The sequence below is a fragment of the Salminus brasiliensis genome, chromosome 1 (genome assembly GCF_030463535.1).
Source record: "Salminus brasiliensis chromosome 1, fSalBra1.hap2, whole genome shotgun sequence".
Taxonomy (NCBI): Eukaryota; Metazoa; Chordata; class Actinopteri; order Characiformes; family Bryconidae; genus Salminus; species Salminus brasiliensis.
Window position 1 is genome coordinate 19362952 of NC_132878.1, and position 19047 is coordinate 19381998.

General features: G+C 37.9%; 1 protein-coding gene across 2 annotated transcripts in view; it reads left to right on the plus strand.

The window, feature by feature from the left end:
• Positions 1-19047, plus strand: part of fibcd1b (fibrinogen C domain containing 1b) — a 164039-nt gene that overhangs the window by 35714 nt on the left and 109278 nt on the right. The window contains exon 2 of one of the 2 annotated variants that reach the window (XM_072674073.1): positions 12208-12291. The exons of the other annotated variant lie outside the window; for it this stretch is intronic. Coding sequence (XP_072530174.1) covers positions 12208-12291 — 84 coding nt within the window. The remainder of the gene's footprint in view (positions 1-12207; positions 12292-19047) is intronic. 2 annotated transcript variants of the gene reach the window in all.

Here is a 19047-nt window from a genome sequence, read left to right on the forward strand (position 1 = left end):
AATGCACTGCAGGTCATATTTAGACATGGGCTACAACAGCAGGTCACAACAGTTTCTACTAATGTCAGCCGAGAAGAGAAAGCTGAGGCTGCAGTAGGCACAAGATCACAAAAAAATCAGACAGCTGAAGACTAGAGAATGAAGCCTAATCTGATGAATCTTGGTTTCTGTTGAGGCATAGAGCTGGTAGGTTCAGAATTATAAGAAAACTCAACCTGCCTTGTGTCAACAGATCAGGCTGGTGGAGGTGGGGCAATGGGCTGGGAAATGGTTTCTTGGCACACTTTAGACTCGCTAATACCAACAACAGCCTACTTATGTATTTCTGCTGGCCATGTGCATCCCTTCATGACCACAATTTATCTTACAGCATGATAATGCATCATGTCACAAAGCAAAAATTGTCTCAAACTGGTTTCGTGTATGACAATGAGTTTAGTGTTTCTCAGTTGCCTTCCCAGTCACCTGTTCTGAATCTATGTCCTTTGGGAAGTGGCAGATTGGGAGATTCACAGCATGAAAGAGCTTTTGATCAGCAGGAGTGTTTCCAACATTTTGAGGAATTCAGGCCATGAAGAACAAGCTGGTTAGAGAGCAAATGAAGCCCTACATAGTATTAGTATTGTCTTCATAATAAAGTTCTTGGTAAGTGTGTTATTTTTAAATTTTCTTTGTGAATGTTTCTGTCATTCTTTCTGCGTAAAAGACTCAAAGGTTAAGCACAAACTTCAGTTTTAGTCCACCAACACTTTCAGATCAAATCTAAATACAGAAGAATATTTTCAACAATTAACAGATACATATACAGGCACTGGCATATAACGCACTCATTATATAGGTATGCTTTGTTTTGGGATGAGAAGAACAGTGCAACAAATTATGCATGTTTCCTGGGTTTTCAATGAAAATGCAGTTTAAAAGTCAATCCTTGTTTTTTTTTTTATTATTTATTATTATTGTATTTATATTTGTACAGATTTATAGACATATTACCCAGATAGGGATATTGCTAATTGATGGATTAGTGCTAGAGTTGCTGGATTTGTGCTTCAACATCTAAGATATCTATTCATTTTAACTGTGTATGTCATTTTCTTGATTAAACAACAAATTCATAGAATTCATTTTTTTTCAGTATGCGGTCTTTATATTTAGCTGGCATATCTACTTCACTTCACTGTCATATCTGTTGTTTAAAAAATCCCTTTATCCTTTGAAATACTTTCTAACTTTATGTCAGTAGGACACTCTCCATGAGGTTGGCTGTAGACTCATTTTACAAGTAGAGTCGACCTCTCGTTGTTGATATTAGGCTATAAGGTCACCTCCAACATATAGTGACCAAAGATCTTATGACCCGTTTCGTGCTCTGATTTCTCATGGCCTCCTTGGCAGTCATCATTCACACCTCCAAAGCCTCACCTCCAGCAGTTAGAAAAATGAAACAGGACTCTAGTCGCTCAAATATGCCCATGATCTTGTGAATTATGGATAACCGCCAGACCTGTCTGTCATTTGGAAGCTACCTTCTGGCAAAAGAGCCGTGAGTGACTTCAAGACTAGTTTAAAATGGGTCTTATCTGTGTAGAAGTATTGCTTCTGTTTTTCTTCTTGCTTTCCGTTCTCAGTTCACAGAAACTGGTTTAACTGGGCCTACGTACAGTAACTCTGTACTCTGTAACTCTGTGCATCTTCCTCCTTCCTACTATACTGGCTATGGAACCATTTACACAGGGAACAAAATCTTCCTTTTATGGATTTTTTAATGGAGTTTAGTGGAGTTCCTGTTGTAATATATCCATATTTCCATGCATGCACTGCATGCCATGTAGATTAACTGTTGCCTCACAGCTTGTGCTTCTAGAAAATGGGTTACAAGTCAAATTATATTATGAAAAACATCTGCATTATCATTGTGAGATGTGTATTGTACTTGGGGTGAATACATTAAAACATTTTACTAATAAGGTGACAGCTATATGGTTACATTACTTAACAGTGTTAATTTACACATGTAACTAAAGTATTGATTACCTTTAAAGCCACTAAAGCCACTTTTTGATATACTGAATTTATGTATAATACTACACATGGGAGATATGTAAATTTAGCATTCAGCAAAAAACATAAAGCAGAAATAAGATAAACCACTCCTCAAAAATCACCAAAATGCACATCCAAAATGCACTTCTCAGAGAAGGCTGGCCATGCACTGTGCTGGTAGGGCAGGGCACAAGTGACAGACGTCCAGCAGATCTCCCCAGCTACAGTGCTACGTCAAGACCTCCCATGCATCCAGTAAAGGACAACGGAACACGTAGGGCAGCCGTTCCCCTAGTTGTCGCTCTTCAGGTTGCTCAGACTCAAAGAGAGGGTTTAGCCAGGTTAGCCTGGTGATTGGTCAGGGGTATGCTGACAAAAACCTAACCCACTTTTAGGGCCGCCCCTTCCACATCGCAAGGAGAGCAATACAGTACTGGTGAAATACAACAGAAATGTTAAAAGTACAATATGTGTCCACAAATTTGTAGACATTGGCTTGTCCAGAGTTTCTTTTGATATCAAGGGTAGTAATGAGGAGTTCCCTTTACTGCAGTAACAGACTCCTCTGCAAAGGCCTTACGCTAGATTTTGGAACATTGATGTGAGGATTTGATGGCATCTGACCATGAAAGCATTAGGAAGGTCAAGTACTGATATTGGATAATTAGTTATAGAGCAAAAATGCCAAATTCAAACCTACCCCTAGAGCTGTGGGGCTACCAGATGGCATTGAGCATGGTAGCTTTAGACTCATGCGTGGCTACTCCTTAGCACCCTTTTACATTGGCAAAGCTTTTCTGTGGCAAGTAAACAAGCTGTAGATAGTGAACATACTAGCCAGCTAGCCGACTAAACATAAATAAACAAAATAATCTTTATCATCTTAGTTAACTAACAACTTTTAGCTACTTAAGATAGTTGGTTGGCTGGCTGGCATGCACTTTTGCTTTGTTTTTTAAGAAATGTACATGTTTTCCAGTGTATGTCAGCCAGCTAGCCGATTAGCTCAAGCGGCTAGAAGTTAATAGTTAACCATGATGATGAATATTACATTGACTGGCCAAGTGATCAGAAAAGGCCTTTGTGTTAAGCATGTGTTCCAAATAAAATAAATGCTTTAATCAGTTTTTTTCTTACAGTTATTACTCTGTATTATTATAAGGTCATCTAACCCTCATAGAGCCCAAACATCCTGAGACCTGTTTCTGTGGCAATTGTGCCCTGAGTCCTCATGACCTTTTAGCCAGTCATCAGGCAAAGTATACTGGATGCTGGTTACTCACATATGCTTGTTATCTTGCAAATTATGAATGACTACCAGAGGGTCTCACATAGAGTGCTACTGGCAAAAGAGCAACTTTAGCCTCTGACTGGCTTATCTTATACAGTGCCCCCCCAGAATAATTGGCTCCATCTGTACAGATGAGCAGAAAAATGTATATGAAGAAAGAAAACTTAAAATAAATGAAATATAATACAATGTACTAATACAGTATTTGCAATGATATGTATAACATTTGCAATGCTTTGTGTACTGCCCATTTGCTGGCATTGAATTTTCTCCTTTAATGCTAAGTAAGATAAGAATAAGGTAAAACATAAACTGACCTGAGAGTATACATCCATACAAAATCTAACCAGATCATTCTTGCGTTAAATTTGAAGTTGAACTCATCTTCATTAAGGGTGCCAGTTATTTGTAAGAACTTCAGATCCAACTATGGTGCAGAGTCATAAAACTCAAAATGCAAAGTAGTAAGTCCTATTCAAAATTTTACAATGTAGTGCTTAGCATACCATTCCATTCATTCTGTAATAGTACTTTTATACATACCTTGAGTGAAAACCAATTAAAATCATCATGTTAATAGAATAATGCATATTAATTGCCAACCTTCAGCATCTGTGCTAAAATGGATCGACTATGTCATAGAAATCCAAACAATCAGAATAATAAAAAGACATACTCAGTCTGAGATCACATCTAAGGAATAATGCAATGACCAGAAAGGGTGAAACAAATCAAAGCTATCTTCTATTTTAGAGTCTTCAAAGTATCCCCCTTTGCCTTTGGTGCAGCTTTACACACTCTTGGCATACTCTCAAGCAGTTTCACAAGGAGCCACCAGGGAAGCTTTTTCAAAATTCTTTAAGAAGACAAAAACCAAAGACAGAAGTGTCTTAAATGCTTTTTGGTGGCATTTAATGGTTAGAAGCTTTAAGACCAATGTATGAGCTTTAAGACAAACCACAAAAAACACACATCAACAAACTAGTCACATAATGTCTATTAATGTGAAAGCTGTGCTATGTTGTCTAGTTGTCTAATACATGGTGAGGACACCTACCCTCTAATATATGGAAAGAAGCAGTACTACCAACCGTTTTCAGAGGAAAGTGGCTAAGTCCTGTTTGAAAAAGATGCAGTGTGGTAATTTGGATATTTGTGATATCAAGTAGCATTTACGTGCCTATTCACACATGCAAATGCAAATAAATCAATTTTAACAGAAGTGAGCTGTATGCATTTGAATGAGTCCCACAAACATGTTCAATTCAGAAGTTGGGATGGGAATTAACTAAACATAAAGTAGGAGCGAACTACAGATTAGTGATTGGTCTTTGGCAACACATTGCGCAACACTGTGCACATTCATCAGTGTGAGCTGTCGTGCAAACTGAATGTGCTGCTCCATCTGTTGTAAGAGAGAAGATGCAGAGAGAGAGAGAGAGAGCTGAGAGAGAGCCTCTCACTCATGGACAGCTTTTCAGATTCTCTTCTACAAGAAGTAGCTAAGGTGTGTACAAAAAGTGGCTAGATGATAATCATAACACTGCAGTACCATGGTTATGTCATACCTACAGTGGGGTTGAGCTTATTATCACCATCACCACAGTTTAATTATAAAATTGATAGTTTATTTATAATAGAATTATTATATTATAATATAATTATAAAGATAATTATTTATTATGTAAACTATTTATTTAAATAATTCTGTCTCTAAGATCTGTTTGACTGAGCCACATGTATGGCTGGGCTGTAAAAAGGTAACACAGTATACTGCTTTATATAAAAAAGCATGAGGACAGTATTTAAAAATTATGACGTGTCAGATTTCTGTTCTGTGTCTATCTAGTTAATAGAGCCACATGGTGAGGGCACTGCGGGGGCTCAGTGACTGGTAAAGTTATGCTCTAAAAACAGGTGGGGAAAAAAAAGGCCACTGTAATTCCAAGCTTAGCAATGTGTTGAGATTGAATGAAAGGGAAAGCAAGCAAACCTGGATAAACCTGTAAGTCTGTAAGATGTACCTTAAAACAGTCAAAAAGATTCTTCCCTCAACTTTGGTATGAAGCTTTATCCTCTAAACGTGTGGGAATTGAGCTTTAAGTAGCTGGAACATGGTCTATGCTGTGGCATTTAGCCTGTTAGATACCTAGCTAACTTCTCTGAGCCTAGCTGGCTGGATATGTCAATACTCATGTCAGTAAGCCAACAGCTGCACTGAGCTGTCTGATACTTGATGGATATTTGGCTTAGCGAGTGGACTACAGAACCAACACCATGAAATAAATAACAACTTTAAATTGAGCTTTTTGTCTATCCAGCACCAGACGCTCGTTCCAAGTCATTCTTGTCTAAACACTTATATGTGCTGTCATTTAGACAGACTTGAGCATGTTCTATGGTATAAAAGCAATTGGTTGCTTACAACAGTTTAAGATGTGACATATTTTTCATATATGTAGTAATTGGAATATAGGCTGTATGAAAACAAACAAAAACAAATGTAAAACCCCTCCTAAAACATTTTTAAATCCCCCCCAAGAAAATAATTTTCTGCAGCCATCAAGCACTCAGCTTACGTGGATTTTTTGTTTTCTTGTTCTCTGGAAGAAGGGCCCCCCATGGCTCCTTGTAAAGCACTTACACATTCCATTTACAAAAATGTTTCTTTTGGAATGCTTCTTGTTTCATGTGGACTATGGACCTTCATCCGAGTTCAGTCCGCTTTGAACCATTCTTGGGTGAATAAATACAGCATAAAAATCACAGTTCCTGGCCCACTTTTACATGAACTATGATTTAGTTTGCTGCTGGTAGGATCACATTTTTACAGTGGTTTGCACAAAATATGGGATTTCAAAATATGGAATATTGGGAACTTCACAAAATGATTTTGCAGGGCAGCGGTGTACTGTCCTCATTATCCACATGCGTTAGCATTTTAACTCTTCACAGACACTTCACACACAATTTGCATTTTAACACCAGAAGCGAACACTGACATTCACAAAAGACAAAGTCAACATTTCAACATTGTGTTGAAATGCTATTTTTTGCAGTGTGGCCGTCTTACAGAATGATGAAAGTTCTGTCATCTCAGTATGGCTTTCGTTGTGGAGAGATATGACCTGTTTTCATACAGGGGGTTCTTAGCCCTCCCCTCATTGCTCACTGGCAGCTCAACACAGTTGCAGCATTTTGTAGACACATCCAACAGGGTTTAAGTTAATCTGAAAATAGTTACAAAAGAGTTACAGTTACAAGGGAATTTTTTTTATTTGATTATATTAATTACAAATATCTGAGTGGCAATCAAAATGGCCACTAGGAGGCCAGTAGGAATCTGAGTCAGAATCTTGATGAGTCGACAAGTATGTATCATATTCATGGAATTGTACTTGGTGAGAGCAACATAAGTATGACATTTAACAAGCATACAGACTATACACAAGTATTAGTCAAGGGAAAAAAGTAAACTAAACAATAAATATGTAGCCTGAGTAGACATATATGTATATACCCATGGCTAGTCTACCAGGTCTCTTCCTTATAGCTGCCTGTCTTTTCTTACACCTCCTGGGGAAAAGAATATGTCGAAAGCTTCTTTTTTCTAATTAGCTTACAGAGCAGCCTGATTACACACACACAGACACACATTTACCAGACACATACAGTGTCTCTTTCAATAGACGTCACTCGCACATTAACATATAAAAGAGTCTCCCTTCAGTAAAATACATAACGTCCTGAAAACACTCTGGCTGTTCCTCTTAGACACACACACACAAGCATGCTTCCTCAGACACGGCTTAATGTTTCTTTGATCTAATTCTCGCCCCATTAAGGTTTAATGCTAATGGAATCGTCTCTGCTTTTATTGGCTGGAACATAAAGAGGCAAATCTGATCGGATGTGCTTAGGGAAGCAGTGTAAGCTGACCGCGTGTGTGTAGGATAAGAGCATGCACATCACCTAGAAAAAAAGAGCATTGAGCGTGAAGGGGTGATTCACAGGTCAACGTTATATCGCCCCAGCACACACATACAGTCACACTTCCTGCACTTACTTTTACTTTTCCTCTCAGCTAACAACAACATATCCCCACAATGTAAGAGCTTTCTAATTTGTCTCAAGTTCGGAGGGACTTTTTTTTTTTTACTGAAACAAGAACAGATCATCACGGCTAACCACAATGTATTTCATCGTCCAAACAGTTCAAGTCCCAAACAGCATTTTGATTCAATAGAGCAGTTACAGTGTTTCCTGATGGAAAGTTGTATGGAAAGTTGTGTTTTTCTGAGTTTCTAAGAACAAGGAAACTGGTCATAAGTACAAATGGTAAACTCTGGCAAGTCCCATTTTTCCTGAGCCAGAACATGACACTGGTCAATTCCAGTCAATGTAAATGATATTAATGTACACTCTTAAATATGAAAGTACTTTGAGAGATGCAACAGAAGAACCACTTTTGGTCCTATAAAGAATCATGTTTGTGATGTAGAAGTGTCAGTGTGAAGAACCTTTAAATTAATAAAGAACATTTCAACAGCTAAAGGTTTCTTTAACCTTTAAAAGGTTCAGACAGAGACTCAGGCCATCGGCATTCACACTTTCTTGACAGCTCTGTTGCTTTTTTCTAACTGGATGCTGGTTACTAACATGTTTGTTATCTTGCGAATTATGAATGACTGCCAGACCTGTCTCTCACTTGGAGTGCTCCCGGCAAAGAAGCAACTTTGGCCTCTGAATGGCTTATCTTATACATGCGCCCCCCAGAATTATTGACTTAATCTGTAAAGAAGAGTAGAAAAAGAAGAAATCACTACTGGAAAAAAATAGAACCTTTAAATGTATTAGAAAAACTAACCCTCATTCTAAACCTAACCTTAACCCTCATTCTAAACCTAAACCTTAACCCTTATTTTAAACCTAACCTTAACCCTCATTCTAAACCTAAACCTTAACCCTTATTCTAAACCTAAACCTTAACCCTTATTTTAAACCTAACCTTAACACTTATTTTAAACCTAAACCTTAACCCTTATTCTAAACCTAAACCTTAACCCTTATTCTAAACCTAACCTTAACCCTTATTTTAAACCTAAACCTTAACCCTTATTCTAAACCTAACCTTAACCCTTATTTTAAACCTAACCTTAACCCTTATTCTAAACCTAAACCTTAACCCTTATTTTAAACCTAACCTTAACCCTTATTCTAAGCCCAACCTTAACCCTAATTCTAAACCTAACCTGAACCCTTATTTTAAACCTAACCTTAACCCTTATTCTAAGCCTAACCTTAACCCTTATTCTAAGCCTAACCTTAACCCTCATTCTGAACCAAACCCGAACCCTTATTCTAAACCAAACCTTAACCCTTATTTTAAACCTAATCTTAACCCTTATTTTAAACCTAATCTTAACCGTTCTTCTAAGCCTAACTTTAACCCTCATTCTAAACCTAAACCTTAACCCTTATTTTAAACCTAACCTTAACCCTTATTTTAAACCTAAACCTTAACCCTTATTCTAAACCTAAACCTTAACCCTTATTTTAAACCTAATCTTAACCCTCATTCTAAACCTAACCTTAACTGTGGTGAAATGATGAATTCTTACAGTTTCTCCATTAAGCTCCAAAAAATTCATAAACAGCAGAATTCTCCAACATTATCTTCCAGCTCTGTTATTTTTCTTTGAGTACATGAGACAGGTTTTGTGTGTGTGTGTGTGTGTGTGTGTGTGTGTGTGTGTGTTTGTATGTATTCCACTCCACAGTGCTCCTTTTTTTTGGACTGGAACAATCCAGTTATATGGATCTATGTGAGATCATGTTGTTCCACCTGTCGTGAATTATGCACACAGTGTAAATCTCTGTTGATATACAAAATTTGCAATTTTTAAGAATATTTCTTGAAAACACTGTTGGGATCCCTGCATTTGTTGCTTTGTGCACTGTTCTTTTGCTGTAAGCACTAAAGCACTAAAGCTTCTCCTGGGGGAACTAACATGAGACCAATAATCCATACAAAATCTTACCAGTTCAAGTTCAAGTTGGATGTCAGTCACTGGATATAAGGATGGCTTCAGTTATTATGAAGGCCATGTCATATACAGCTATCATTTAGATAGCATTTAGCTAGTTACAACTGCACAGTGATACACTGAAATGCTTACTTCAATAGAGAGCAACATGGATACGACCAGGCTGACCTGGTCTACAGACTTCAAAACGTTTTGTTTTGTTCTGTGGGCACTATTAGTACTGTTAGTTTAAATTTAGTACTGACCAGTGCAAGCTTGGTTTACAAAGAGTTGTGTGAGTGTGAAGGTCCTATACCTTAATATAGAAACCTTTACATCAAGTGAAGGTTCTTTGAACCTTTAAAATGTTCTTCACACTCACACATCTCTTGTACAAACATGGTTCTTCTTGACATAGAAGAAACAAAAGTGGTTCTTCAATGCCATTGCTGAAATAGCCCTTTGTAGCACCTTTGTAGCACCCTATAAAAGTAGGGTGCCTTGCTCACTCTCTCACACCTCTTCCTGGACATCCTCTTTCCTGCTGAGTTTAGTTCCAACCTACATTTACAGTCCTGTCCCAAACGGCACCCTAAGCCCTGCGGCCCTCATCAAAGTCCACACTTAAGTGAAGTAAACAACATGCATATCTATACGGCAAGAAGCCTTGACGGCATTGGTAAAAATGCACAGCCTCATGTGACATGTAGGTTCTGCATGTTCTATACTGATAATTTGTTTATGCTAATTTGTTGACCTACAGTGGCGTATTGTAACCTCTGTACTCTGATTGGCCCATGGCTGCCACAAAATGTTTTGAGGCTGCAGCTGAGTTTAAATTTGTCCTATCCCAAATGCTGCATTTGCTGTCCTGCAATCCACATTTGCATGTGCATGCAAGAACAGCGAGGCTGTAGGGTGTTCCATTTTTTATTTTGGGGATCAAGGGGATTCTCACCAGTGCCCTCTATGTACCCTTACTGCAGCCTTCTATGTAAACTCAGAAGTGGCCTATTACTGAAAATTCCTCTAGATACGAGTAAGGACCAATCTCAGTGGAGGGATTTGTTCACAGCTGTCTGGCCAACATTGAAAGAATACATATCTTTCTTTTTTTTTTTTTTTTTTAACTAGTCACTGCTTTAGGGTTGTATTGTGATTGTGCCACTGTAGTGAACAAATTAGCCATGACATAGAATAACCACTTTTATTTATAATAGAGATATAAGCTTTTAAGGTCTAAAGAGCCTTCAATGTAATGGTTCTTTATCGATTTAAAGGTTCTCCACACTCCCACATATTTCATATTCATATTCATCTATGGCATTACTCAAAGAGTGTAGAGGACATGTGAGCACTCCTTTTTGATTGCCAACATAAGAAATAGGACACCCTACAACACTTAAGGTCAACAAGGGCATGCACAGATGTGGACTGCAGAACCGGACTGGACTTCTGGACTGCTGCCTTCCTCTTACCAAACACTAATGCATCTGATCCAGCCAATCAGAGACTGTTGACGGAGTTGATTAGTTCGGTTGATTAGTACAGTTGCTGCAGGTTGAGGGTGGAACTAGACAGCATAGGATAGGAGCATAGGAGCATAGATCTCCAGAACTAGGGTTGCTGTTCATTGGTCTAGTGCAGGGGTGGCCAATTATTCAAATACACCTGATTCAACTCACTTGTTAATTGCTAGGTTTATTAGGTCTGTTAGAGCAGGCAACTCAACAAATTGTAGACTCTGTCCCCCCGTTGCCCATCCCTGGTCCAGTGTTTTCACATCATATCAGTGAAGGTATTGTCTGGTAATATGTCACAGATTAAAAACTTTTAAGTCAGTCATTCCAAGTCAGTCATTCCAGTGTAAATACAAGGACCACTTTTGGTTCTCAAATAGTGGTCCATGACATGCATCCAAGCTATGACCCAATTGCAAGTTTAATGAGAAGTTCAAGTTAGTTTTTTGTGTGAACAGGGACAGTGGAACAAAATATAATCTGTCTCAATGATCTAGAAAATTTGGCAATGAAGCTACCTAAGCTAGCTGGTTACAGAACAACCTGGATCATACCAGTATATGTACCAGCACATATCACTGGAGTAGACCTCATTCTCCAATCAAATAAAAATTGTTACATTTAAACAGCAGAATTAGGCTTATAAAATGTACTTAGGAAAGGAGTCATTGACTGCAAAACGTTTGAGAGACATTTTAAAGGTTTAACCCCATTACCACATAATATACATATTGATACATGTTAATGGTCATTTTCTGTATTCAGGACCGATTCTGGGCTTGTTTTGGGAAACTTGTTTTTTTTTGCAAAATGGTAAAGCCTAGGGAGTTTTTCCGGTTGCTGCTTTTCATTATTCTGACCTGGATACAAACACTCAGACAGTGCTTTCTAGAGGTGTGGCATTTAACCTTGCAGGAACATCTGCAAACAAAATGAACCAATCCTGCAACCCCACACACAACACCAGGAGCAGATAGCTTTCACACATGCAGTTCCTGCTAAAAAAAACTCTTCTAAAATCTAATGCAAATTTTTCACACTTGACCAAATGTACCCAACTTATGGAGCAAGCAGACCTGAGTCCAGAAAAAGCTCTGGTTTGAAAATGCCCATACAGGTTCTTCACCCATGCATCTATTTTTTTTAAAGGGTCTTCTAAAGAACTGTGCACAGAAAGGTTGTTTTAGGGGCTCCTCTATGGCCAGAAACCAGCGGTCAGAAAAAAAGAAACCTACTTCAAAGGTCAAATCAGTTCATTTGTATTTCTGTGACTTGGCACCAAACATGGACAGCAAAAACAACATTGTTTTTGTTTTGTTTGATGCAGACATTCTGTGAGTGCGTACCCAACTCCTCCCAGCTCAAACACCGATGGTCAGACTCAGACACAGTCAGACAAACACCGCCCAAGGTAAGGGTTTACCCACCACACAATCTCAAACCAACTTAGACCGCAAGAAATAGACAAGAATTAAAATACACAGTATAACAATACTTTATTTTGTTCCATAAAATTATTGATATGTCGGTCAGAAGAGCACATATTTATTTGATGGCTACTCAGCTCACTCCAGCCGAGTTGGTGGTTGTGAATCTTTAGCACATTTTCCAAAAATCCTTACTACAAAATATAAGCAAAAACAAAATACATGTATATTTTGATATTTAGTATGTAAGCATGTCAGCAGAAGTCTAAAATCTGATGTCTTAATTTATATTTTGTAAATCACTAAGATAAAAAAAAACAAATTTTCAGTAGTACATAAATATATAAATATGACATTCCTTAAATTTTCAGTGCATAAGTGCACTAGTACAGTACTGTGCAAAATGTCTTTCATCAGCAAGTATGTTTGTGCCAATAAAAACACTGTAAAAACACAAGAGGCAGCGCTATAACATGAGATATTGGCACAGTACACCAGTGCCAATATCCCACATCATAGCATGAACCTTGAGTGTGTTATTGCAATTATTCCACAGTTCCATTATTGCTGTTTGTCATTCATTCATTTTAAGATGAAGAGGACAGAAATACCTGGGTTTATTAATATTCTTCAAGGTAAAATAATTACCATCAGTCATCCCTCTGCATGAACAACATCAGACTGCACCCTTTAGTCAGAATAGCCGAGGAAACAGTTCATAATGTCACCATCAGGGTTAAAAGTAGCAGCCAAAACAAAGGCAGTGTTACAGGTTATATTAATATCATGGCTAAACACACTGCTACACACACTGCCAAAGCTGCTAAATATAAAGAACATACTTCTGTGAGAAGCTGAATACTGTTTCATATTGCCTACTCTGTATTCACATACCTTAAATGGTGCAGCAGATAATGCTCCCTCAGATTGGCTGATCTAATTCAGTGTCTCAAACCGCAAAATGTACCCTGTACAATCTACCTAGCTACACTACTAGTGAGTATTGCTCTTTTTTAAACCCACAGTGTCCGTGTTTAGTGTATTTGTGTGCAGTTTGAATGCTTTGTGTAATCTTAAAAAGTATGAAGTATGAAATATAGAAAAATTCTGAAAAGATTCTGATCCTGAAGAAGAAGAATGCAAGCTCTGTAATTAAATGTACTGTTCTTAGAGGACGCAACTGCTCTGAAGATGTGAAATTATAGTGAAATAATATGTAAACACTTCCAGAGTTAATTTAACACTGGCGATTTTGCTGTGAATTTACATGTAATGAATTTAGCATTGGATCATCTCTCTCTTACACACACACACACACACACATACACATACACAGTGAATGTTAAATGAAGGATTACATTTTATGCCACAATGCTTCTGAATTACTGAACTTCTACTTTCTATAAAGAAAAGGATTAGTACATCTTATGTTTCATAATTTGGTTGGAAAATGTGAAGGTTTCTTTCTGACACACACACACACACACACACACACACACACACAGAGAGAGAGACCCACAACATTCTGTTCTTACTCCAGAGCCTAATTCCATCTCTAATAGGTGTTTACTGAAGAAAACATTGTTCTACAGAGATTAACCAAGGTTGGTTGGTTGGTTTGTTTGTTTGTTTCCACTGAAATATTCTTTTTGAGTCACAGGGGTCTGTTTGGCAGACTCATTTTCTTTCAATTTCTCACACTCTCTCTCTCTCTCTCTCTCGCTTTTATATAAAGGCACAGGAAAACAATATCAGCTAAGAGATTTGAACATTGCCCTTCCATTTGGGATTCAGAGCTTACATTTAATTTCTATGCATTTTATTAAGGCAAGCTTAATGCATACAATTGTTCCAGACTCAAAATAAAGTAGAATTCATGAGTAAAGGAAACCCTGATGTCTCCATACAATTGTGCTTCTAACTTCAGTACGTCCATGGGAGTAGCCTTTTTTGCCTGCTGTGAGTTTGTTTGTTTGTTTTGTTGATTACACCATCTTTATTAGAAATAGCAACACTACTGTTTAAAACGGTTTATAAGTAGGTTATACTAAACGAAGGGTGTTTAGTATCAAATATGAATGCATTCAGCTACTTGCTCCGATTGCTGACACAGATGTGTAAATGCACACACAGCTTGTCACAGCTTGTCCACTTGATATAAAGTTTATGAATTTAATTTATTTATTTAGTTATTTATTTTACCTTCCCAATTTTAGGTAGCCAATTACCTAATCAATTTACCTAACCCATCTACACCCCTTTCACTTTACATTTATATTTAAAGCATTTAGCAAATGCTCTTATCCAGAGTGACTTAGTATGGAGACCACAATACTCGACACTACACTTCACCCAAGTACTCTTGGAAGAGATGGTCTTCGGTTAGTGTTTGAACACAGCAAGTGACTCTGCGGTTTGGACACCAAGGGGAAGTTTGCTCCATCACTTCGGTGCCAGGATAGTGTTCAAGCCGAGCCATACATACATCGCTCAAATGGCTCTTGGTACAGATCGTCTTTTGACCATTGGCATTAAGTATGGAGGGGCTGGTCCATTCTTGGCTTTGTAGGCCAGAGTCAGGGTTTTGAATCTGATGCGGGCAGCAGCTACATGAAGCCAGTGAGGAGAACACAACAGCGGAGATACATGGCTGAACTTAGTAACATTAAAAGACGACCCATACCGCTGCATTCTGGATCAATTGCAGAGGCCTGACGGTGGAGAGAGAAATCTATCTACCCACCCACAGAGAGCAAGGCCAATTGTACTCTCTCAGGCCCCGGCTGCTGATGGCACACAGAGTGACCCGAGATTCGACCCAGTAATCCGTGGGTCTGTTTTTTTTTACCAATTTAAAGGTTTCTCACACTTGTATGTCTCTACTACAAACTTGTTTCTTTACTGAACATGGCATTACTTATTTATAAAAATGTAGGGCCAATATTTGTTTCCCACAGAAAAGTATAAAATTAGAGGCACCAAATCTAAAGTAGTGTAAGAATTATTATTGTTTTCCCCTAGGTTTGGAAAAAAGTTTCTGTTTCCTAGTGTTCCTCCATAAGTAATGCATTTAAGTATTAAATTGTATATATGTAATTATGTATGTAAGTAACTTGACTCTTTGTTTTGAGATCTGTGCCATAGGACACTAATGGGGGAACTGGAGTGCATTTCAGACATTTCTTAACACTTCACATTGGAAATACTATAGTTTAGCCTCTGTGCTTAGATTAGACCAAGTGTTGATGGCATGCTGCTGTTTGATTAATGCTTTACCTTTAGGCTATGCAATCGAGCTGCTGCTTTACCCCTTGCTAAAGAACCCCAGCCTTTATTCTTCAAAGCTCTTCACCTCTGTTCTGCAGTCCTCGCCACACTGTCATTTAATAATCAATAGGACACTCTTTAGTGTGTTCATGAGGGAATTTTTGTTGACCTTTTACTATTTTAAAGACTGTGTTTTATAAAGCAGAAAACAGTGTGCATGTGTGCAAATGCATGGTTTTTATAAATCTTTTTTTTATAAATAAGGCCCGAAATCTTAACCCAACTCATAAACTCTACGGGATTTTGCACTGACATGTTAGACAACACTTTCTACCTCCATCATCAAAACTAACAAAAGTTTCTGGGAGAATGCATCCCAGTCTATGCCAAGGCACACTGAATCTGTTCTGGTGGGCCTACTGTGGCCCAACCCATTTCTCAGACACTTAATGTTGTAATTGTCACCTGTCTGTGCTGTATAGGTCCATTGAATAAACGTACCAATACAGTTAACTTCTAGTTGGGTAACGTACCTGACACCATCTACCAGTGTGTGACAGAGACAGCAAGAACAAGCGAGCTGTGTGTGTGTGTGTGTGTGTGTGCCTGACAACCTTCCTTCTTTTTGTAGCACAGTCAATAATGAAGCTAAAAAGAGATTACACTAGTGTTTGCATAGCAGAATTGTTCAATTACTTTCAACACATGTGTTGTAAAAGCTTGTAAGAAAAACATATGAATCTCAAATTCAGTGGATTTCAGTGAATGGTTCTCTAAAGTTTTGGTTCTCAAACTGGCAAAGAAAGCACAAGACATTTCTGGTGGTTCTGATGGATGTAATGTGAGAACCACTACCACTTTTATTTTGTTGTCTTTTTAATTTTCTCCCCAGTTTGGTCATTGCTACTTCCCACCCGCTAGCTAGGATTCCAGCTATCAAACACAAGATGTCTTCAGTGCTTGAAGTTCTTTTTGCTACATAAAGCCAACAGCCTCAACATGCTTACAGACCATTATCCCTAATGTTAACAGACAGACACAATCATCTAATCATTACTGGCTATGGATGGCTGTAGCATCAAAATCACAATCTCCTGATGACCGGGCCAATGCTTAACCCTTTAGACCCTATATGTAAGCCTACACATTTTCACAACTGCATTACTGACATATTTAAAATCAGTTTCAATTCAGTTTCTATTTCAACCCTACAATAGAACCCTGTGGGACTCCACAGTAGATACTAATCCAAATTGTCACCAATAATTCACAATAGTCTCTGTATTAGTGTAAATAACTGAATAATAAATCTAAGGGTTCCGGGGGTTTCAACAGCTGTGGCACTCAGTTTTCCATGAGAACCACAGCTTGTGTAGCGTGAGTGAGGATCATGGGGTTGTGCTTCAAGTGGTGATGCTGATTTGAGCAGCAACTGCTGAGGCTGTGCAGGTATAATAGTGCAGACATAATATCCATGTAACTTCTTGCAGGCTTCCTATATCCAGTAATATTTTCACACTTTAAATCATGAGAAGCATCTATACTAATTAAATACTTTTCCTATTCAAATTGAAACACTTTGGTATAATGTTAGATCTTTTATTATTAAGAGACTTAACACCCATTACCTCCACTCTAGTGCAAGCAACACTGATAGCAGCAGCATCTCACTATATTGTCAGTAATTGGGAAAGTGTTTTGTGATCTTTCGTTATTGCACTACTAGTTCGTAACCTCTATAATCTACTGAGGTGTGTAATACATTAAAGGATGCAGTTGCTGTGTCAAGTATCAAGAGCCAATAATCAACAGTTTAGACTATTGCAGTGTTATTTAAATACTATATATGATAATATCTCATTTTATTCAATTTGCTGCCCATCCATAACACACACACACACACACACACACACACTTAATCTTCTGTTTTTCAATAAAGGCATCCCCCCTGAATTATACTGTATCTCATAACAGCTGAAGTGTCCAAGGTTTATGAATATTTTAAGCAGGAAAAATGTTTCTCACCCACCACAGACACACCCCCATCTGCTCAGATAGTTGCTGAACACACACAGTGTTGACTCATATTTCACTATATGTATGTTGTCGTAAATACAGCACATGTGTGTATGGCACACTTTTGGGAAGGGTTGAATTCCCTTATGTTTTTTTCTATTTTCACTCCCAATAAAATACCAAGGAAACAGATGGGAATAAAAATAGCCCTCAGTCCAGTGAGTCTCAGCTGGGAAGTTGCAGCAAAAGCATGAGGGGAAAAAAAAGAAAACCCAAAGTGACAAAAAGATCAAACTGAGGGCAAAATCCCTCTCTTTGTCTTTATAATAAGCTCACCCTCTCACTGTCCTTCGAGTGGAAGATTAACACATGATTCAAGTACTGTAGTTCTTCGTCAGCACGAATAAGCAGCTGCTTCATGCTAGTGAATCCTCAGGGCGTAGAGGATAATGCACGCTTCAAAATAAACCTTTCTACACCCTGCATTCAGTTACGTCAAGCGATAAAAGCTTTTTGTGGCTTTCATAATGAATCCAGCGCAAAGAGTAAGAAGCTAGATTAACAGTGACTTGTAAAGGAGAATAATGACAGATCTACAGCAGGATTGTTACCAGTCAGAATTACAGTGTGGATATCTGGAATTACAATTTGTACTTGCATCAAAAATTATAGCTCTCTTCAAGTGGAGTTTTTACTAATTAAAATGTAATTGTAGACAAGATAGAATGAGATTCTGAATGAATCAGTGGTAACATATGACTAGTCAGAATTACATTAAGGATATGTCATCCTGGCAATATAACTAGTCAGAGTAGTAGCTGATATCATAGTCGATATCAGAAATTAGAATTTCTATTAGGTCTCAAATCTATATGTTTACTAGACGAAATTGAGGAATGGCCTGTATAATTGATGACATTTTGGGACAAAACGACTTGCCATACAAGTAGCAAGTTGTTTCCTGGTCATCAAAAATAGGACCTTCAGTAAAGAATGCAGAAAGTATTACATGTTCATTGTGAATAGAATATTTAGATTTGGTTGTATCTCTAATTGACACACTGAATGGACCACATTTATATGTGCTCCTAGAGTGGAAACACATGCAATTTGTGGCTACAAAACTTTAATTAAAAGTATCAACATGTCAGTAGCGCCTAGCTAAAAGTTAATGCCAGAAGTATTTGCAAAAGAAGTGCATGAACTTACTCACCTTTATTTTGCTCTAATAATGGCACTCTCATTAGCGAGAACTCACTGTCAAGTCTGGAGCACTCCGACACAAAAAGTGCATTACATGTCTAACAAAGAGTCATTCAGTCCATGTGCACAGATCCCTACCGGACATATAGTTCACATTTTAGATGTAGAACTTTGTTTCACAAATCTACTGTGTCCTGGGGGTACAGAATCATTTGGGGCAGGGTCTTAGTTTAACACACTATAAACAGATACAG